Raw genomic sequence first — 24,194 nt, forward strand, 5'->3', positions numbered from 1 at the left:
TAAACAAACACATTAGAATGTTAATGTTGTCCTATTTACCAAGGATGCAGAAACAGGCCCGTGGAGTCTCCTGAACTCTAAACTGCGTTGAAAAGACTTTATCAAGCAACTCAATAAGGACTAATGGAGATGCTTCCAGAAAGTTGCTAATCACACAAAGAATGGTGGAACAGAACTTTAGCACCAGGCAGATGGGATCATGTTATTTGGCGACTGAAATCGCTCCCTAAAACCCAGCAGACATTAGCCACACATGCTAAATTGTTCCCATGCATTTACATATGCAGTGTGGACTTCCCTGCTGATAATTCTCATTAGAAGAGTCTATTCAAATATAAATCTTTCATCACAAAGACAGATTGGACACGTGGATTTTAGGGGGGGGTTAAGCTAAACTTTGTTTATTGCATTCAAGACCAAATGTTGAACAGTAGGAATTGTGACCAAATACCTGAAGATTGGCTATTTACTGTTTGACTAACTACAATGACCGTGTCTCAAAACTGAGTTTGTTAACTCGCTATTACTTACATGGACTCTTTTCTGCTCAAACAGCATCTTAACTAATGGAATCTCATATAAGTGATCTGAGCTGCTCTTCATTAGCTGTTTCATTAACAAGCACTTTATGTCATAGCTATATCTAACATTTGCATTTAGCTAATGGGCAATAAGCGTGTATACACTTTTGTTGACATACACTAAACATTTATTTAGAGCTTTAAAAGCCCACTGCTCACGGTGTGTGTGTGTTCACTACTCACTGCTGTGTGTGTGCACTTGGATGGGATAAATGCAGAGCACAAATGGGACACCATACTTGCCTACACATAATGCCACTTTCACTTAAAAAAAATAATTTAATGACTGTTTGAGCCTGAAATATCTAACTTTTCATTTTCAAATTTGAATAGTTTTTGATACTCTTTTTGGGATTTTTCTGAAACATTATAAGAGACATTTGATTGTCTTTTTTATAAGGAAAACATCTAAGAAGACATCTCTGAAGCCTAAAGGAGACTATATTGACTTTCGGACAATACCATGTTTTTTTTTTCTGTTGTGGAAGAACCATGGTATTCTGTGCTGTATGTTGAGTTATCATGTGAATATGGAGTATGGTCAATACCATAGTAACACTGCAGTATTTTTTGTAAGGGACATCTTGGATTGAATTTATGTATTATGCAATAATGTGCATGCATACATGTGATTCTTTATTAAATTTCGCTCAACAGGTTAGGTTGCGCTTTATTTCAATAGTACACTTTAGACATTCTGTTATAAGTAACTTTGCAACTACATGTTAACCAACTCTCATTAATTTGCAACTATGTCCAGTAACTCTCATTTGAGTATTAGTAGACTGTTAAGTTAGGCTTAGGTTTAAGTTTATAGGGTTAGGGTTAGTAGAATAAGTTGACATGTACTTGCAAAGTTACTTATAGTCAGTAGAATGTCTGTTGGGGGAACATCAAAATAAAGTAGAAATTAATAATCAGATAGTCTACTAATACTTTAATGAATGGTAGATGACATGTAGTTACTTATATGTCTACTAATGTCTACTAGAAGTGGACTATCAGAATAAGGTGTTGTCAAAACTTAAAAGACAGAAGGTATCATAACTTTGTTCCTAACAATTTGAGAAAGCCATTTCTTCAAAAGTATGTATGCGTTGCCCCTAAAGGCTATCTAGATGCCATTAGGTTTTGAGACACATCCCATATGTCATGTGTTAGAGCATAGCTACGCTGCTAATGCAGTGAGGACGTCATTCAACCTCTCTCTTCCTCTCTAAAGCTCAGAGGCCTGCCCACCTGCTGGCCTGGCTGATGACTGGATAATTAGATTGCTTTGCATCAGTGCATCCCTTCTCCTGTAGAACGCATCAGTATAATCCAAACCCCATGCTGACTGGGGATTGGAGTACAGCGGACGCCCCCTTCCAAACTGCTCATGGAAGGAGGTCACAAACAGAAAAGTTTCATCAAATAAGCTCACTGGAGTCGTCTGGAAAACAAAAGAAAGCTTGATTGCCATACCCTGATTAAATTTGCATATTCAAATGCCAGAATAATTCATAGCACAAGCACCTCACCATCTTCTGTCTGCAATTAGTTTATTGCTCAAATTCTCTAGTTTGATTTACAGAAACCTCATCAGAAGAGATGCACATCTGTAGACATTATTTTGGAACTTGGGTTGCAAATGTTGTTGTTGCCTATTTCTGCACAAATATGCACAAAATATATACATGAACATAACTATACTGTTAGCTAGTGGTTTGTTTTAGCAAGCCTGTACTCAGGTTAATTATTTTCTTAAATCTGTTCAATAATATACAATATAATTAATGTATACAAAAGCCCCACCCTATATTTTATTTTCTCATTAAATATCACATTTTAATCAGAATAACATCACACTGTGGAAATTAAAATGGTTTGTGATCGCTGTGTCATGTTGACATTAACATTATTTTATAGTAACCCTGTTTTATATGTACCAGCTGAGCTTTTAATTATAAAATCACTGAACATAATAATTAATTACCAGCAATTAGCTAATGTTAACTGAGAAATATAATTAATTACATTAGAAGCGCAATTTAAATTAGATTCCATGAAGTTATACAGTAGGGCTGAGGTCACCAAAAAAACACATTTACATGTTTAGAAAATCGTATATTTCATTAAGACTCAATTAACAAACTCCATACGCTCCCCACAATGTATTAATGAGGAATTCTTTGAAATTTAAGATTGTTTAATGTAACAGTTCACTAAAAATGAATGAGATATTAATATTAAAAGCATTTTTATTTTGTTCAGTTTAGGGATGGTGAATTCTCTTGTATTTGCTTGTCACACTACCTTCGTAATCATCGTCACACAGTCTGATTTATTTACTTATGAGTATGGAAGCTAAATGCTTCAACTTAGCTGTGATAATACTCAATGGACAGTGCAGTGCAAGTACACTCTTAAAAATAAAGGTGCTTCAAAAGGTTCTTCAAGCGATGCCATAGAAGAACCATTTTTGGTTCCACAAAGAACCATTCAGTCAAAGGTTCTTTAAAGAACCATATCTTTCTTACCTTTTTATAATCTGAAGAACCTTCTTTCGCCCCAAAGAACCTTTTGTGAAACAGAAAGGTTCTTCAGATGTTAAAGGTACTTTATGGAACCATTTAGACAAAAAGGTTCTTCTATGGCATCGTGAAGCACCTTTAGTTTTAAGAGTGTATGTCATGCAAGTAAACTGCCCATCCAGTGGGTCATGCGGTGCACACCAGTACCATAGTCTACTTTTTGGTGCTATGAATACCACCAAGTTAAGAAAACAAGACAAAGACATCTAGGTGATTGGGTCTTAATTTATGCTGATAGTCACTGATATTCCTTCCTTCTGCAGGAGCAAAGACATTTCCTTTGCACTTGTTTTCAGTACACCAAATGGTATTGATTCTTGAGTCACATGATGCATCAAGTATATATGGCAAAAGGGAAAATTTCCAGTGATTAATTACTTTACCCAGTAAAGCCTGATTTATATAATGATATGGATACGCTGAGTGCATGGCATATATACTTTTCAGTGTTTTTTTATTTTTTTTATTTTAATAGAACAGTTTTAGAACCTTTAGACAAAAAAAGTGTTTATATCATATTTGATATAGCAGGATTTTATGTTTCATATACAGTGGGTATAGAAAATAATCACCCCCCTTTAAAGTAATCACATTTCGTTGCTTCGCAGCCTGAAATGAAGGCAGACACAGATTTTATTTTATCCAGCTGCATTTACTCAATGCAACTTATAATATCCAAGTGAAAGATATGACACCAACACGTCAATAAATACATAAATAAATAAAAATAAAAAACAGAATCACTGAGTTGGAAAAAGGATCAACCCCTTGTGTCAGTATTTTGTTGAACCACTTTTTGCTTTAACTATAGTCTTTAGTGTGTTGGGATTTGTCTCAAATAACTCTGCACATCTAGACTTTGCAATATTTGTCCACTCTTATTTGCAGAACTTACAGGATTTATAGGGTTAACTTGACTCTGTTTCTTACCAAAAAAAATATATATATATACAATATATACAATCTGCATAGGCAGCGATTGTCATACACTGCTCCTCAGAAGACTTGACTTTAGAGTTGTACTGTTAACATTTTGCTAAGCTAATAACACGATACCTGAATGAGCTTTAAGGGGTCATGAACTGAGAAATCAAAATTCCCTTGATCTTTTGACATGCAAGAGGTCATCATACTATAAAACATCCTGCAAGTTTCAGAACTCAAAGCTTTCTTGTTAGTCTAAAAACAGCTTATATTGAAGCCAGTCTACCTAAATGGCAGGTTGTGGAATGTGCCACTTTTCCTCTGCAGAAGAAGATCAACGCCTGCTTCAACATCACTGCCTGCTTAGCCCCCCCCCACCGATTCACACATGTAATGTAAATAACGAGAGATGCAAACGCAGGATTTTCAGAAAGACTGAAACTAAAAGACAATGCTGTGCTGACTATATTGGATCCGACAGTAATGTCGCAAAACTGTGTGAGTAACTGTTTTTATTATGTGATCACTATTGCTTTGTCTGTTATTACAGATCGTTTTATATGTACTGAGTATTTATGCGTTTTAAACCTAAATCATAGCAGCATCCATTTATGAAGGCTGTAGGCTCTCAAACATACACAACTGTTAGCCAATCATAGCAGTGCGCGTTTACTTCTGAGTCTACAATCTGCCACGCCTATTCAAACAGAGTAGTCCAATGAGGGGGGTCAAAACAGGACATAAAATAGTCCATTACTAAAATATGGTGTTTTTTTGTTGTAAAAATCTTGAAAACATTATAAGAAGACCTCAGAGAACAGTACAAAATAATAAAAAAGGCAGTTTATGACCCCTTTAAAACATATAGAACACACGTTTACTGTATTGAGAAATATGGTTTGTTTTTAATTAGATTAGGTACTACACTGTTTTTTTATGTATATACTGTATATATATATATATATGTATATATATGTATATACTGTATATATATATATATATATATATATATATATATATATATATATATATATATAACAAGGGCAAGTAAATTATGACAGAATTATTCCTTCAAGTAGATCTTAGAAAAATACATTTCAACTGACAACCCCAGGAGATGGAGATGTTTTTAAGCTTCCAGAAGAAACAGGCAGGGCCTGAAGACAATCCTCACTGATGCAGCAACCACAGGGAGTCCCAGCCACGACCTTGTTGAACCCTGCGGAATGCGCCAGGAATCCAAAGAGGTGTATTGCAAGGCGCACATGAGAGGGGCCACCCAAAGGAGTGCTCCGCATCACTGAGGGTACGTGAATAATCAGGAAACAAATCGACTGACAACCCCAGGAGATGGAGATGTTTTTAAGCTTCCAGAAGAAACAGGCAGGGCCTGAAGACAATCCTCACTGATGCAGCAACCACAGGGAGTCCCAGCCACGACCTTGTTGAACCCTGCGGAATGCGCCAGGAATCCAAAGAGGTGTATTGCAAGGCGCACATGAGAGGGACCACCCAAAGGAATTATTATCATGCATCAAGTGCTCCGCATCACTGAGGGTACGTGAATAATCAGGAAACAAATCAATAGTTTTAGAATGAAGCAGTTGGGGATAAAGTAGTCTGACAGCATAATAAAACAGCAGCTCAAACAATTTTCCGATAGGCAACAGTTTAAGCTTTCAATTCTCCTGTTTGTCCTTGTGCAAATGAGGTGTTTACTGCTCCGACTTCACTACATTTGTGTGTGTGTTTTTCTTTGCATCACCCTGCAATATCAGCCACAGGTTATACTTGAGTTATGCAGGGGGTTCTAGCATGATGACATATACATATCTGTATAAAAACTAAATGTCGAGTAGTACTTAAGTGGTTCACAATGACTGATCAATTTTAAAGTCCACTCCCTGAGAAGTGATGTATGAATGTGTATACTTTTCCCTATGCCATTTGCAGTGTCCTTTACAGACTCACTTCAGATACACACTCACATTTATTTGGAATTTCACTTCTGGTCAAATACTGTAACTTGGGTGGCACTACAGGCCAATTGAATTTAAAGGGGTCATGAACTGCCCTTGTTTTTTAAAGGGGTCATATGATGCTGCTAAAAATAACAGTATTTGATGTAATGAAATGTATGCGGTTTAAGCTAAAAAAATAACATTATTTTCCACATACTGTACATTATTGTTTCCTCTCTATGCCTTTCTGAAACGCGTCGAGTTTTACAAAGCTCATCGGTCTGAAAAAGCGAGGTGTGCTCTGATTGGCCAGCTATCCAGTGAGTTGTGATTGGCTGGATTCCTCAAGCGTGTGACGGAAATGTTGCATCCCTTACCATATTGTGATGCCTGCGGCAACCACATGTGACGAACCCGAGCTGGACTCCGCTTCGTTCACGGTGAAAGCCGATCCGGCGATCCACAGCGCGAAGTTGAAGTATTTCCTCAGCGACCAGCATGGATCAGCTCTAGGCTAAGTGATATCGTTATTTTGCGCTGTCTGAGGTCCACTTTGCCTCTCTCTTATTTACACTACATGCGCGAATCGGTGGGCGGGACTTAACAGGCAGTGATGTAGAAGCAGGTGTTGATCTTCTTCTGCGGAGGCGGGATTTAGCCACACTATTATGTCATAAAGTGGCACATTCCACAACCTATCATTTTGGCAGATTGGCTTCAATATAAGACGTTTTTCGACTAACGAGAAAGTTTTGAGTTCTGAAACCTACAGGATGTTTTTATAGTACAATGACCTCTTATATGTCAAAAGATCAAGGGCATTTAGATTTCTCAGTTCATGACCCCTTTAAAGTACATTACAAATCACTATATTTTACTGTAATATTATTTTGTTATGCTTTAAAAAGTAAACATTTTAATTTTATATTTAATATTTGTTTAATGAGTTGACTAACACCGTGTCTACACCGGTGTCACATCGTGCCACAACAGCTAAAAGCTGTCTACACTGGACGCAACAAAATTACTGTTGCAAATCATTTGTACTTTGTGTCAGTACATCATGAATGTAAACAGGTGTAGACACGGTGTAACATATTAAAGTACATGTAAAGTACTTGATTATAAGTTTAACTGTAGTGTCATTCAATAATACGTTTATAGTTAATATATTTTAATGTACCAAAATGGAATATATTTAAATACATAACATACACGTTTCAATAGAAATGACATTTAAGTACATTTGCTTTTACATAAGCTTGTCAGTACATTTGACAGTACTCTTTACCTATATTTTAAAGACTGTTCTGTTTTTTAACTATATTTTAAATATAATTATGAAATTACAAATACAAATGTACTTAAGTCCTACTTAAGTAGGCTAAAAAACATTTAACTAATTGCATTTAATATAAATGTAAACTATAATAGATTTTCACTGAATTGTAAATAACACGTGAAAGTGTGTGAAAACATTACATTCAGTTTGCACTTAAGAATATACATTTTTAAGTATATAAAATGCACTTTTAAAGCATGCTAAAGTGTACTTCTTTTTCACAAGGGACACCTTGATTCCAAAGCATTTCCAGCATCTATTGTGCAAAATGGAAAACACCACCTACAGTACATATAATGTCAGGGTATGTGTTAACATAAAATGTTCTCTCATTCACAGAATCGATGGATAATCCAAGCTGTGCCGGTTGTTTTGCCATTTTTTTTGGCACAAGGGGGGTCTATTGTGTTTCCCTGCTTTAGAAACATTCTTACAGTAAAGGATGCTAATTGGGTTGAGAAGTGAAGAAAAGTAAAAAAATGAATAAATAAATGAAGTTTTAAAGTACAACCATGAAAATAGACTGGAAGTCAGTGAGGGATGAGATTTGGAGGTGAGATTCTAAGAGCAGTCCAGTGGAATAATTCATGGGATATTGATCATTAACTCGGGTGACCAGATCGAAAGAGTGTGGCGTCTTGTCTCTTCTTAGCATTTAAAGAGCAGAATAAAAACAAAGTGCCAAAAACCCACAACACAGCACTTGATGACTAAAAGAGCTCCTGCCACAGAATTTCTAGTCATATCAATGTCACATTGAAAACACTAAGCGTTACAATATTTAACTGATGGATAAAAACTGATTGGAAAATCCATAAAAGCAATGGGCAGTAATTATTTGTAGCATGGCCACTGTAATACATATTACTGTGTTCAGAATCCATTACTGACTCCAGAATGTTGTGTCAGTAATCGCTTTGACTTTAAAGGAATAGTTCACCCAGATGTAGATGAGTTTGATTCTTCATTGGAACAGGTTTGGAGAAATTTAACATTACATCACTTTCTCATTAATGGATCCTCTGCAGTGAATGGGTGCCATCAGAATGAGAGTCCAAACAGCTGATTAAAAACATCACAATAATCCACAAGTAATCCACATGCCTCCAGTCCATCAATAATGTCTTGCGAAGTGAAAAGCTGCATGTCTGCAATAAACAAATCCATCATTAAAATGTTTATTTATTTTTTTTTTACTGTTGTCCATAATCCATAATATTGTGAAAAAGCCATTTATTCTGAATCAGGAGAGAAATATGCACAGATCAAGCAGCCTAGAACAGTTATAAACAAATATGTCAGTGGATTTTGATGTGAGAGGACAACAAAGGATGGTCTTTTTCACTGTAGGAAGCATTATTATGGATTATAGACTAGTACTTTGGCCAGAAGCAACAGTTTAAAGTTAAAATACCTTAATGATGGATTTGTTTCTTGCAAACATGCAGCTTTTCACTTCATACGACTTAACAGGAGAGTGTGGAATACTGGTGGATTGTTGTAATGTCTGTATCAGCTGTTTGGACTCTCATTATAATGGCACTCATTCACTGCAGAAGATCCATTGGTGAGCAAGTAATGCTAAATTTCTCCAAAACTGCTCCGATGAAGAAACAAACTTGAGTTTGGCTTGTGGGTGAAATTTTTGGTTTTCAGCAAATTTTCATTTATGGCTGGACTATTCCTTTAATGTGGACAAGTGCTGATTGTGATCCAGTCACTACAAATGCATGTTAATAACAGGTGTAAAGAATGTCGCCTTTGAGTCACTTATCTAGACACTTACCATTGAATTCCGGAAGGACAGAATCAGTCTTGAGAAAATAATTCTCTTAAAACTCAATTCTGTGTCCAACATACTTTGTTGAGAAAGCGAATCGATCAAAATCAATTTACAAGACCTTCCACCGCTCCTCTTCATCTAGAACACACACACACCTGAGGCCTTTTAAAAATATACATCACATTTATTTCAACTGTTACAGACCAGCTTTGCTCTGTCTACAGAAATGTTTGGGCATGACAAGTTGAGTCCAAACCCTTTATCTCTGACTCGTCCATCAGTCCCCCTGTTGCCCAGCAACCTTGCTAGTTCTCAAACCCCACCGAACGTAACAAAAATGAAAACTGAAGTTCAAAAACGTGGACGCAGCCGACCAAAACACACCACTGTTCCACTTTTTTTTTGTTTCTCTAAAGGTAACACAATGTACAAAAAGCAAGTCTGGAAATAGTAAGCTTTTCAGCACTATAAAACTTTTTTTTTTCTTTTCTTTGTTGTCTCCACACTCTCCACATGTGAATAAGAAAACAATGCACTTATTTCTACTGAGCTTACTCTGCGTTTGCTTGTTGGGCAGCCAAAGGGTCAAATGGATGCAGTAACGTAACAAGGGAAGCCACAGCAGCACAGAGCAGCGGCCAGCCTCAGCAGCTTGGAGCACTGTACTGGAAGGCGGTCCCTAAAAAAAACGCATTACAGTTTCGTGGAGATTTTAAACAACTGTCTCCACACTTTGTACAGCATGATACTACAGTGATATCCCAAACAGAAATCTGGAAACAAATATGCCCAGAAAATAAAAACAATGGAGTTGTCTGGATTTGGAGGCATTTCTTGATGCTTGGAAAAGAAGCGCTTCCCTTTGGCTGGCCCTTAGGTCCTGCTGATGGTACAGGCCAAAGCAGGCAGTTTGTGTGGAGGAGGGAGAGCCCATCCACTTCATACAGGGGTGGCTGGGAGTGGTCATTTGAAGGAAGGCGGAGGGAAGGTTTAAAGGAACAGTACATGACACAGTAGCCTCACAAGAGAAAAGAAGGCACCATTAATGACAGGAAAAGAGCAGTCCATGTCAAGCTTGGAGGCAGATTCTGGACAGAGAGCTGCCCACTCTTCGCACGCACTCCTGGAATTAAAAGAGAGAGAGAGAGAGAGAGAGAGAGAGAGAGAGAGAGAGAAGTTTACATGATGCTCATGAAAACATACTCACAAAAAGAAGTTTGTTACGTCTCAACTATAAAGTTTAAATATATAGTATATATATTTAAACTTTATAGTTGAGCCTTTATGACTGTTGATAAAGGCTCAACAGTCATGAGCCTTATCATGCCTTATCATGAGCCTGTAACAAACTTCTTTTTGTGAAATGTTTAGCTTCTTAACAAGAAAAAACAACAACACACTTTTGGTTACATCAGAGAAACCCCTTTAACCAAAAATATCTACTTAATTTTATGTTTTTTGGATTTTAAGTTTAAATCCCATATTAGCATTTTCGCAACAAACACAATATCTATTAAATAAAATTTATTTTTGATTATTTAATTTGGATTGTTTTTATTTCTATATTTTTCATTTATATGATTTGTACGCTTCATCAGCTCATGAACCCTAGACTTTTCCCTGAAAAGAACTCTCAGTGGTTCTCGAACCCCAGTTTCTGTTAGATTTAAATGGACAAAAAACACTAAATTATTAAAACTTTAAGAAAAATTAAAATTAAGAAAAAAAAAACTAATAATAAATTAATACAAACTCTACTATAATATACTATACTAAATGTTATCTCAATTTTATTAAAATGCCACTGGTGGGAGATCTTCAGTATTTAAACTTTACATTCATCTTTAATCGTTCACGTTTATTGGTGTTCACAAACCAAACATAAATAGAGTGTCATTCAAAGTGTGCACACACTGACATCACTGTAGTTTTCAAAGAAACAGTTGGATATGATGATGGAGTATCAGCTACTAGCAACAGCAAACAACAGACTCAACAGAAAGTGGCTTAAGACTGAAATGATCTAAAAACAATGTTTGAATGGAGTCTGGGCAACTTTAAAGAAGTTTGAGCTGTAATGACTGCAGAACGTTGTGGAGAAGTAAAAGGCCCCACAGAGCTACTTTGCATGCACTATAATTACATCTTACATAGCAGAAAGAAAATACAGGTCTTGGGAATAAGAAACCAAAAACAACTTTTTTTATATTTGCTCTAAAATAGTCCACTAGTCCTAGTAGTATAATGATGGTAAGCTTTAAATTTGTCTTTCCTTTTGAGAGTGGAGGAAAACTTAATTGGCTGTGTTGGTGTGCAAAGGGAAGGTAATTAAAGGGGAATTATGCAAAAGCAGTCAAGCCTTCTGCCATATGTACACATCCTCAAATCTGAAAAACCCCCTAGTGAATGTGACCCGAGCCGTCGCTTACCTGAGGAGGTGAGCACTCTGACCTGAGCGCTGGCGGCTCCTTCACCTCCTTCACTGACTGCGCGCACCTCGATGATGTATGTTCCCCCCTCAGGTAGCGTCAGGACGACGGCTGAGTTTGGAGTCCTCATGACTTGGCTGTGGCCCCGTCCCTCTTGACGCAATAATACCTACAATGGGGAAAAAAATAGAAAAAAAACATCAAACATGTGCAGTGATATTGTGTTTTACTTTACATCCACAGTATCTGTGCGATACCGACCTTGTACCCAATGACTTCTGACTCGTTGTCCCTTGCTTTCACTGGATCCCAGGATAGCGAAACATTGTTCCCCTCCTGAATCCACATCAGGTTGCCTGGGGGTAGACTTGGGGCTGAAAAGACATAGTGAGAGAGAGAGAGAGATAACCAAACAGTAATATAAAAAGCTCATTCAAAAAATGAAGGTCTGTAATGAACAATAATCACGTTAAATGTAATATACAAACTATTATCCTCCTCTCAAGACCTATTTCATCCATCCTTCTATATGCTAGACAGCACTTTGTTGACAGAGTGTGCAAAACGGTCACAATGCACCAAGTTTCCAGCAACAAGCCATTCATCTGTCTACACTGTAAAAACAATTCCGTAAAATTTACGGTAAAAAACCAGCAGCTGTGGTTACCAGAATTTTACCGTAAAAAATACGGTAGCAACATTTTAGGTTTTTACTGTAGCATTTATACAGTCTTTTACCGTTAAATTCACGGTCATTTTTTACAGTGTACAATGAACCTCGAATTGTTGTGTGATATGACAATCACATTAGAAGATACTGCATTTGATGTGTAATGAGCAGTCATGTAGAGTGGGGTTTTTGCAATGAGCTACTAATGGAGTGCTGCAGAGATGACATACCCAGAAATGAGCACTTCTGGTTCCATCATCCTAAAGTCAATGGTTTTTTTTGAATGGGGTTTATGGTTAAATGCCTGAAATCAAGTCTGTGGTTAACAAGCTCAAGACATTTTACGTTTTATTCTACATAATATACATGAAATACATCAGTGATACCACCTTGCAATTTTAAAAGCTTTTACTTGTCTTTAAAACACCAGTTGCAAACAAACATGTAAATGGGACTGCAGAGGTTGTTGGACACATTCAATTAGCTTTTTACTTCCGGCGATTGTATTTAGGCTTTAAAATTCATAAAAGTTGTGTTCGTTTGTGAATATTATCACGATGAACAAAACGCGTACGATTCATAAACTTTTGTCGGTCACAGAGCTTATTTTCTGCTGTAATCCACAAGCCAATGGAAAAATCCTATTGAGTTCTTGTCAAGGGAACTAGGGTGATGTGGGTTGGTCTACAAAAATACATCATTGCAGCACCATATACATACATATACCTATTCTATACATTATTGACTTGCTGTACCTCTTCTATGAACCTGCTTTTAATTTCTAAATGAAAATTAATTTCAGTATTTTCTTGGCGGTATACAGTTGAAAATGTAAGGATGACACAACTATTCTGAAATTATAATGAAGAAAATAAAAGCCTTGTTAAAGCAATGATTCTATCTATCTATCTATCTATCTATCTATCTATCTATCTATCTATCTATCTATCTATCTATCTATCTATCTATCTATCTATCTATCTATCTGTCTGTCTGTCTGTCTGTCTGTCTGTCTGTCTGTCTGTCTGTCTGTCTGTCTGTCTGTCTGTCTGAAGGAAACCTTGAGTAGTTGCCATAATAATCTTTCATTATTATGTCTTGACTGTGTGTCTAGGTCAGTAAGTCTCTTAAAATATCAGATAATTTGGTATTTTTAAGACAAGGCAAAGTTAGTTCACTAAAATATCATGTGGCGCATTTTCACTAAAAATATATATTTATGAATGAATTATTCATGATATTTGTAAAAAAAAATATTGTATTGTTAAAAACATATTTTCAAACTTACGGAAAATACTGATTAAGTGTATACAGTTCAATGTATTTAAGGTGTAAAAATTTTTATTACTTTTTACTTTTTATATTTTTTTGTCACTTTTGTAGAAAATGGTACGTTTTTTTCAAAATATTAAACCAAGAGGAATACAAAGAGTACATTTCTAAGAGCTTTCAGTTTGTGTATTTATTCATTCATTCATTATTGGACAGTTTTCTTGGATCTTGGACAGTCTTATTTGTCATTGACGCTTTTTTAATTTTATAATTTATAATGCTTCCAAAGGAGTTGTTTTAAGGGAACTCACCATTTTTCTTAGTGCTGATCTTGATGGGTGAGCTGGCTGGTCCTTGACCGACGCTGTTGAATCCCTTCACAGAGATCAGATACTGCGTGTTTCCCTCCAGCCCCGTCAGCAGCATGGTCATCTCATTCCCCGTCGTCCTCTTCTTCTTCCCTGTCTCCTCCTGCTCCACGTCTTTCCAGAAGCTCACCTGTTCCCAAAAAGACAGTCTGTTGCACTTTCTGTCTTTCATTCATTTAAGAATTTTTGTATTGAGAAAGAAAATGAGACTGAGTTGCCTCAATAAATGAAAAAGTGAGAGTTGCCAATTTCTTGTGATATTGTGTCATTTGGTTTAAATAGCTGTCATATATTTAGCATGAAGGGCATAATAGGCGAGCATGTAATATCTCCCTGTGATGAAATACGATCATCTTTCTTTCTCACTGGAGGACACAACTGTGTAATTTAACTGCAAAAAATTATTTACTTTATTCAGAAAGCATAACAGTTGCAGAAATGATTAGGAAAATAAAGGGTTCACAATCATATATGTGCCTCTGTTCCAAAACCCGATGAGCTGCCTTTCTGTCTACTGCCTACATAGGCAGTTGCCTTCTCAGACAGCATCCTAACCATCATGGAACCTCATAAGTGATTGTTTTGGAACAATCTGCATAGGCAGCGATTGTCATACACTGCTCCTCAGAAGACTTGACTTTAGAGTTGTACTGTAAGCATTTTGCTAAGCTAATAACACGATACTTGAATGAGCTTTAAGGGGTCATGCACTGAGAAATCAAAATTCCATCATACATGTCGATATATATATATATATATATATATATATATATATATATATATATATATGTCTATATAGTTTTTAGTACATTAAGTTAAACTAAATTACAATTAGAAAGGTAGAAATACTAGCTGAAATGAAATGTATTTTTATATTTTATATTATTTCAATTCATGTTTATTTTTACAGAATTCTTTCAGATCAAAAGAAAAGCATTTATTTTAAAGAAATTATTTGCAACAATATAAATGTCTTTATTGTCATTTTTGATCAGTGAAATAATCCTTGCTGAATTAAAGCGTTAATTTCTAAATAAATAAATAAAACTTCTTACTGACCTTTAAACTTCTGAAAGGTACTGTAGTACACAGTACACAATCAATCAATCAATCAATCAATCAATCAATCAATCAATCAATCAATCAGTGAAATAAAATGCATCATGGTTTCCACAAGCTCCAAATCAGCATTTTAGAATGATTTCTGAAGAATGACACTGAAGACTGGAGTAATGGTTGTTGAAAATTCAATAAATATTAATATGAATACATTCATATCTATTAAATATACATATTTAACATATTTTAAAATATACTTAAGTATAAAAATTGTAACATTATGTCACAATAGTGTTTTTACTGTAATTTAGATCTAATGAATGCAGCCTTGGTGAGCACAAGAGGCCTCTTTTTAAAAACATTACAAAATCTTACCGACCCCAGACTTTTAAACACTTTATATATATTTTTTAAAACATTAAAGTCATATTAATTACATATACACAATTAATATTTTTCTTACATTTCCACCATACATGATGCTATCTAGGTAGGTACCAAACCATTTATTCATTCATTTCTCCCTCTCTTACCTCATATCCTTGGGGTCTTCCAGGGCCAGGATTCGGGGGCTTCCACATCACTTTAATTTCGGAGGAGGAGATGGCGAATGCCTGCATTTCTGTAGGAGGCTCCCTGGGTTCTGCATTTAAAAGCAGAATACTTCAGATTTCATAACAAATAAAACAAATCACAAATCATACACTCTATACGCCTGCTTGATGAAGTGTTTGGGATATATTTCATCAGTATCTCTTAGAGTCTAAGTGAATGTAAATGGTAAGTTGCGAAGCCCTGTGATCGTGAGGGAGAATCCCGCTGTGAGACTGAGAGGTGACAGAGACACAGAACATCCATCATATTAGCAGCAGTCACAGCAAACACCACTCACACGGTTGCCATAAAATCAGCCTGACACAGTGTGATCACACACTGAAACTGTTTGGTCCTCTTGATAATTTCTGTGTGGGCAGAAAAGTTCTCAAAGGCTCTCAAAGGCATTTTCATAAAACACACACAAAACTGAGATTAAGCCATTTAAAGGGATAGTTCACACCAACAATTAAAATTATGTCATAATTTGCCCATCAAGTGCCTTACGAAATTAGAAATTCTGATGAGTTGTGCTTCAAAAAGAATACAAAAGTACAATAAAAGCAGTCTATATGACTAATGCACCATATTCATATGATTGACTGAATTTTAGGCCACTATTCATTGAATTCCCTCTAGTTCTCCTTGTCTAACTTGAATTGATATTTTGAATCAGATCTTGTAAGTAAAATCAGTTGATCTAGTTCACAAATGTGACTCATTCGGTTCTCCAGTTCAACTCACGCAATGATCCCATCGAAATGGTTCACCAGCTTCAAAAAAAGAAAAAAAAAATGTCTAGCACACGTTGTACTCTTTTTTTTTTTAACCAATCACAAAGAAAAAGTGACTTGGTTAACCATACAACAATATATAATTGTAATGCATACCCTTGTGTAAACGAAGTGTGCTTAAGTGTATTAAATGTGCACTTGTAGTGTACTTCAACTCTTAGAAATATAAAAAAAAACCTTGAAGATAATGTAATATTAATTAAACAAAGGCCACTTAAGTGTAGTTAAAGAGAGTCCAGTTTAATTGAAATGGTTCTCAACACACTTTAAAAACATTTAAATTAACAAATTCCCGTTAAAATAAAACTTTTTATTTGACATTATTAGAAAGTACATTTTGAATTATTGTTTTTATTCATCTTTTGTCATGTTTTAATGTACACTTACTGTATTTTGCTGTGTTGACTAACATACTAAAGCACATGTAAAATACTGGATTATAATTTTAAATGTAAGTGTGTTAGTTGTAGGGCTGGGTATCGAGTTCGATACTTTTTAGGCACCGACCGAATTGCCTCGATACCATATCGAAAAACGTCTCGTCGTTTGGTACCACATTTCGATACCTAAGGGGTTAATCTCATCAGCATCAGTGAGCCAATAAGCCTGCAGCACTAGATGGTGTGTCTGACTAGAAGAGGTGCGACGCAGACCGATCAGTGTTTGACATCCGCGAAAGCGATTCGAAAGTGCACGGAGCAGTCTGCTCTCTTCAGCTCTCGTGGTCTGTCCGCGTCAAGTCGAACACACCTACTAGTTTACACCGGTTACACTCAGAGATGTGGCGCACATGTGAGGCTGTAGAGCGAATGCGTCCCAGCCCCCTTAGATGTAAGGCTACATTTACACTGGTGCGTTTATGTTCTAAAATGAAAACGATCCTCGTCATACTGGCGTTTCGATTGCATTTCAAGCCGGCTTTCCACTATCTCCGACAAATGACAAGCGACAGACCGGTCATTCAGTCATTCATTTCCAATGGAGAGTAGTGCGGGAGCTGCGTGGAGTTCCGATCATATGCAGATGTCCGTTCATACTAACGCTACACGACCGAAAGCGGGTGTTATGTGACCATTCATGCAAACTGTAGCATCATGCTACATTAGACAATAAATAAGATTTATATTCCGCTTTACTCAAAACTCACTTTAAACCACCATCGAGTGTTTGTAATAACTTCCGATTGCCGTCTAATGTGTGTTTTGGCCATGTAAAGTTCCTGAAATAGCTATGTTATTACCTCTGAGTCAGAGCAGCGATCATGGAAGAGAGAACACAAGCAGACAGCGCTGGAAGCTGCTAATGCTCATCAGAAAATCAGTGGAAAATGAATAGAAATCATGATTCTGTCTGAGCTATGGTTTTTAAAAAACACGCACTAGTGTAAATGTAACCTAATATTTTTGTAAACTGAAGACTATTTGAGCTGTATTAAAACTATTTGCACTGATTTATTGTGGTTGTTACATTTTGCTCCTTTGTGCAGTGGCTCAGGAGATGAGTCTTTGAGTTTGTATAAACATCAATAAGCTGAAAAATAAATGTTAAAATTGATTTCATAAAATTGGTATCGAAAAAAGTATCGTTCAAGAACCAGTATCGAAGTCAAGGTATCGGTATCGGTATCGATATTGAACATTTTTGAACGATACCCAGCCCTAGTTATTTGATAATACCTTTAAAGAGAATATATTTTATGTACTAAATTGCAAGTTCATTACAAATGTGTAATTACATAACTTGTAATGACATACAAGTTTCAGCAGAAATACAATTAAAGTATTTATTATTTAGTATTAAAAAGCAATAAATAATTAAATGATATTATTAAAGAATGTATTATTATTGATTAAAGTTTAATTTACCATAAATGCTTGTCAGTAGCCTACACTTTAGCCATATTTCAAATAACTATGAAATGAAATATAAAAATGCACTTAATTACTACTTATGTGGACCAAAAAAGCACTCCAATGTTCAACTTGCATTTAATATAAATATAAACTAATACATTTTCAACATTTTCAGTTAACTATAAAACACTATGAAATTACATATAAAATATACTGAATTCCTATGTGTGTGAGCCGAAAAAGCACTCTAAAGTGCATTATTTTATTATTTTTATTTCCCTAATAAGTGTTCTTTAATATATATATATATATATATATATATACACACACACACACTAAAAGTTATACTAAAATGTATTTGTTTTTCACAAGGGTATATAATGTTTGCTCTCATTGTGTGTACTGTATTTTGACAGTTGGATTTTGCATTTTGACTTTTACACTTTTATACTGTAGTACCTGTATCTCAAAATATGGACACAATATCGTACAGTACATCCATCCACAGCCCTGGATTAGCTGTTGTGTGATGTACTTCAAAGTTCAAGAAACTCTGTCTATACTGTTGAGCGTTATTGAAGTTCTAGAAGGCAGCAATAAATCCCATCAATCAGAGCAAGAACACATCTGACCCTCACCTCCCTCTGCAGAGAACACAGTAACCACCTCGCTGAAGGGCCCGTCTCCTTTGTTGTTATACACCCCCACCCGCACCTCAAACGGGGTGAGAGGGGGGAAGGTCTCGTCTCTGTATTTATAGGTGGTGGAGTCTGCCGAGGTCACCATTTTCTCTTTCCACCCACGTGTGCCATTGGCTCGGAATGCCACGATGTAGCCGAAACCTTCTCCATTTTGGAATTCTTCAGAGATGGGCTGAGGACAAAAAATAAAGAAAATTCTTATGAGCTCTGGATTCATTTCCAGGGTGATAATGTTTAAAAGTCACACTTTTTACACTAATTCTTAAAATATCGCTCAAAATATCTGAGTTTGCTTAAGGAAAAAAAAAAAATAGTTCTCTGCAATGGGATTGGAAATTGGAAAAGGATCCTAATAACACACTGCCAGCTGAGCTCGGAGAAATGAGGGAAGGGTAAACGGCAGTGCAGCAGGTTATTTATAAAGAACTTTGCTTGATAATTATCAGCCCTCAAGATGTAGTCTGGCCAATTATTTGACTCCAGCACAATCCTGTGTAATGTAAAAATGTGGCTATTTTCAGGTCAGATTAGATGCTGACATCTTAGGCAAGTTTTGCATTATTTTCATTTTCTCTGCTGGTGCTAGTTAAAAATAAGTAAACTTCAACTAAATCAAAGTTTAAAATTCAATCATGTACCCAATTAACTGTGTGGAAACTGGATGTTAAAAGCATATTATGTTAAAGAGTCAGCACAGCAGTGCTGGGAGAAAGACATTGACTTCGGAACTTTTAGCTCTGATATTAATAATCTTGTGGGAAGTCGTGGCCTAATGGTTAGAGAGTCGGACTCATAACCCAAAGGTTGTGGGTTCGAGTCTCGTACCGGCAGGGATTGTAGGTGGGGGGAGTGAATGTACAGTTTGAGTCTCGTAAGAAAGACATTGACTTCGGAACTTTTAGCTCTGATATTAATAAGCTTGTGGGAAGTCATGGCCTAATGGTTAGAGAGTCGGACTCATAACCCAAAGATTGTGGGTTCGAGTCTCGTACCGGCAGGGATTGTAGGTGGGGGGAGTGAATGTACAGTTTGAGTCTATACAGTGCTCTATACCACGACAAGGTGCCCTTGAGCAAGGCACTGAACCCCCAACTGCTCCCCGGGCGCCGCAGCATAAATGGCTGCCCACTGCTCTGGGTGTGTGTTCACGGTTTGTGTGTGTTCACTGCTGTGTGTGTGCACTTTGGATGGGTAAATCCAGAGCACTAATTCCGAGTATGGGTCACCATACTTGGCCACTTCAATAATAATTACATCTTTCAAAATATCAGAGCCATCGTTCATTTTATTACTATTTTTAAGTCAAACAGGAGATCAGAACTGAGCCTGCTTACAATACATCCTTTCTTTTTTGTCATTAACTGCTTTACATTATCAACCCCTCCCCCCTTTAACCCTTGACTCCATTCTTGTATGTAATGATAACTTTTTACAGTACTGATGGATTAAATCATGGCACGTTCTAATTTGCATTCATTCGTTCGTTCATTCGTTCATTCATTCATTTTATTTTTCTCGACTGGGAGCGAGGTTATTCACAGTAATTCCATAGAATACCACGCCACCCCCAAGTACATATTTCATAAAGAACCATTTTTCTTAGCGTGAAGATAATTTTACTAATCTAAAGAACCATTTACACTATATTTTTAAGAGTGTGTTTCATGGGATGCAACGACCATTTGATGTTGACTTGATGACCTTTAAGGGGCAATATTTGCCCACTAGAGGTAATTGTCAGGGACATTTTACCTTGATCTAAATAATAATCCAGGAATTAATTTTTCAAGAATGATTCTATGAATGATTCACATAGAAATTTGTTCATGCTTGTGTTTCATGAACCATTGTGTGTGTTAAAGCTAACTGGACAGTTTTGACATTTCTTTTTCTTTCTTTTTTTTATTTTATTTTATGTGCCTACATGTCCCAACATCCTATCCATTTCATATACTGACTAGCATAGAAGCTAGGTTTAAGCTAATTATTATAGTTTAGTTAATTATTTATTATTAGATTACGTCCCTTTAAAAAGAGACTCTATACCTACTCAATGCCTTTTATGTGGCAGTTTACAACACAGATTAATTTTACAACCTGCCCAATATTTGGCTGAGCCACATAGCTATTTTTTCCCCCACCATACAGCTTCAAAAACACAGAGAAGCTTTAAACGTATCCTATAAATAATTTCAATCTCCATATTTTTCCAGTTAAATGACATCCTTTGTTATGTCGGTTCAGAGAAAGAAGCAACACTAAATGGCACAGAATTACATCAAAATGTCAGAGAGTCCCAAATGAATCGGGGAGATTTTCAGTTGTAATGAAACAGATCACTTGTGAATGTCAAGCACTTTGATTGTGAGCCTGAACACATCAATTAAAGATGTGCTAATCCAACACATCCAAGCATACAACGAGAGCTCGCCATTGTTCTGTGAACCATATCATATGTCTTTTCAAAGGACTTGGTTCAGGCCCTCAAGTAAATAAACTGTGCGGGTGATGGCATTTCGTGAATAACGAGTCAAATATCAATTAATCTGCGGTGTAATGGCGGTGTCTCTGGAAATCACCTAGTGATAGTGAATGATGAATTATGAATGCTAATGCTCTGCTCTAGATTGAAGTCCTTCAACACGTCACTGATTCAAATGTATAGTACCACTATGTTATTATTTATTATGCATTTTCCCTGTGAACCAGTTTTTCAATGTTGCTGTGTACAATAAAAGTAGTCCACTTAATCTTGTGAGAGGAAAAACATACATTTCTTTACTTGCTGAAAATCTTTCCGCTCCAACACAACTTTCAAATGTGATATGAATGCTGCACATTGACAATGGTGTATATCATTTTGCTATGCTAAAGCACCCAAATTATTCTTTTTTCTGAGGGTTGAGTAGAACTCGTTTGTGAACAATTTACTGATTCAAATGGTTTTTATCTACCCAGTGGGGTGGTAATGATTTTTTTTTGACTGACTCATTAAAAAGATTCACTTCGTAAGAGTCATTTGTTCATGAATTTTACATCACAGCGCTGTGTTAGCGGCTGTGTGCAGGAATACCTGGTGCTCACACTTAAGATGCAATTAAAAAATTATCTTACAAAATCATATCTGATAAAACTGTGTATGGACGCATTCAAAGTTTTCCAGACAGCTGGGAATGGTGACTTTATTCTACATTAAAAATATCACATTCTGTTCTACATATTAAGCAGAATGGACTAGGTTTGCACTGTGTACTGGTGCTATGATAGTGTTACTTTGCCCAAGCTTCCAAGTGGTGGTCAGTATTTTCCAAATGAACTCTGCTGAGGAGTGACTCAGATTCAGCTTTGGAATGTATTATTTGAGTCCAGTGGTTTAGGTGCTATTCACACAGGACGTGACACAGAGCGAACAGAAGGAAACAACACGGGAATCTAAAGGTGAACTCTTTTTAATTTGACTCTTTAATCAAAAACACAAGCATTTAACAGCCAAATATGTCTGTCTTATATATCTCTAAATTAAAAATACCGAAAACAACAACACAAGCACCTCCCATGATGAGGTGAGTGCAATTTAGAGAGATTTATAATGCTCACATTCATTAATTAGACTAAACTTCAATTTTTAGTTTTGGCTTTAAAAAGTCTCCCTTCAGTTTTCTGTGAAAATTGCATTGCAATGCTGTGTGAAGTGCATAAATTAAAACAATGTTCAGAACTATAATTCTTTTTAATAATATTGCAATGTAAAAAATGACCCTGTCATCACAGGAATAAATTACATTTTAAAATAGAAAACAGTTATTTTATATTGCAATAATATAATTTTGCATAAACTGTAAATAATTAATAGTAATAAAAGGCCCTGAATTTAAAGGGGTCATATGATGTAGCTAAAAAGAACATTATTTTGTGTATTTGGTGTAATGCAATGTGTTTATGCGGTTTAAGGTTAAAAAAACACATTATTTTCCACATACTGTACATTATTGTTGCTCCTCTATGGTACTTTTCTGGAACAATGTTGTAAATACAAGTTAACCATTGATTTCTAGTTGTGTCCTCTTTTGGAAGGCCAAACAAAGTAGTTTCGCTTTCACAGTGAAACACACAAACGCCATGGCGGCGGCGACAATATACAGTGAGAATCAAAGTTACGCCTTCTTTCTTTGCTTAAACATTTGGGTGGTGTTATGCAAATCTTCCCACACAGTGGCGTAGACATGTGGGGGAGTGTTTAAACGAGGCATTTATTGTTAATATCTCTTTGGGTTTGAGACTTTAGTCTTTGCAACTTTAGGGATCTTATCTATACACGAACAGCTTGTAACACTCCAAAGAGAAAGGGAAACTTGAAATTGCACCATATGACCCCTTTAAGACACATCGACACAATAATAGAGAAATCGCACTAATATACTATTTGATGTTGTGATACTTTAGCTAGTATAGTACCGTGAGACACAAAATAGGTAGTATTGACTACTTTTTTTCTCTCTCGCCATTTTAGGACTTAAAAATTAGAGTAAGCTAATTATGAATTCTTTAAGATTTCACTTACACACACAGTTGCCATTACTACCATGCAATTATAATGCACTTCTCCTGATACATCTTTTATTTCTAGCAAAACATTTGCTCATTAGGGTGAGTGATCACAATGTGGTTAGCATTTTGCTATGCTAACACACCTAAATCATTCTTGTTCTGGAAGGTTGTATACAGTCTGTTGGTCACATGAGTTGATTTTGCCTGTCCAGCTGCTGACAATTTCCTTGCTGCTTTTTGAGGTTTGACACTTGCTTGATGTTTTTCTGAGGGGGGAGATATCAGAGTCTGTCTGCGACACCTTCAAGGCATTTAACAGAATGGAATGCAATCTATTAAGGGAGATAGAAATTTAATTAAAATGTAAGCCAGCGGAATTAAATCTTGGGCAATTTTAATAATTGACGAACACCTGTACTCTCCTCTCTTTTTGGCAGCGAATCTGTCCGTCATGCCAAATTTTGACTGATTTCCACCCACTTCTGAAATTATCACATCCCTTGGCGGCAGCACCCAAAATAAGATGCAGATAGATGATGGAAGAGAATAGGCTGTACCTTCACACGAAATACTTTAACACATACTTTTAGAGCCATGGCAGTGTAATTAACTCACTCTAGTGTTTCTAGCAATTGAATTAACAACCCTTGAACCAACATTATTGGTGATGGCTGAGCCTTTCTTCATCGGACGATTAATAAATGGGCATTTAAAAAAAGGTAAAATCAATTCTGCTACAAAA

At 36.1% G+C, this 24,194-nt stretch overlaps 1 protein-coding gene across 1 annotated transcript in view; it reads right to left on the bottom strand.

The window, feature by feature from the left end:
• Window positions 1-9,425: 9,425 nt before the first annotated feature.
• Window positions 9,426-24,194, bottom strand: part of LOC107567525 (contactin-5) — a 210,787-nt gene continuing 196,018 nt past the window's right edge. The window contains exons 18-23 of the mRNA XM_016253217.1: window positions 18,842-19,076; window positions 15,496-15,605; window positions 13,847-14,033; window positions 11,855-11,967; window positions 11,594-11,762; window positions 9,426-10,287 (exon numbers count right to left, since the gene is read on the bottom strand). Coding sequence (XP_016108703.1) covers window positions 10,184-10,287; window positions 11,594-11,762; window positions 11,855-11,967; window positions 13,847-14,033; window positions 15,496-15,605; window positions 18,842-19,076 — 918 coding nt within the window. The 3' untranslated portion in view covers window positions 9,426-10,183. The remainder of the gene's footprint in view (window positions 10,288-11,593; window positions 11,763-11,854; window positions 11,968-13,846; window positions 14,034-15,495; window positions 15,606-18,841; window positions 19,077-24,194) is intronic.

This window comes from Sinocyclocheilus grahami, unplaced genomic scaffold, assembly GCF_001515645.1.
Source record: "Sinocyclocheilus grahami isolate Dianchi unplaced genomic scaffold, SAMN03320097.WGS_v1.1 scaffold1165.1, whole genome shotgun sequence".
Lineage (NCBI taxonomy): Eukaryota > Metazoa > Chordata > Actinopteri > Cypriniformes > Cyprinidae > Sinocyclocheilus > Sinocyclocheilus grahami.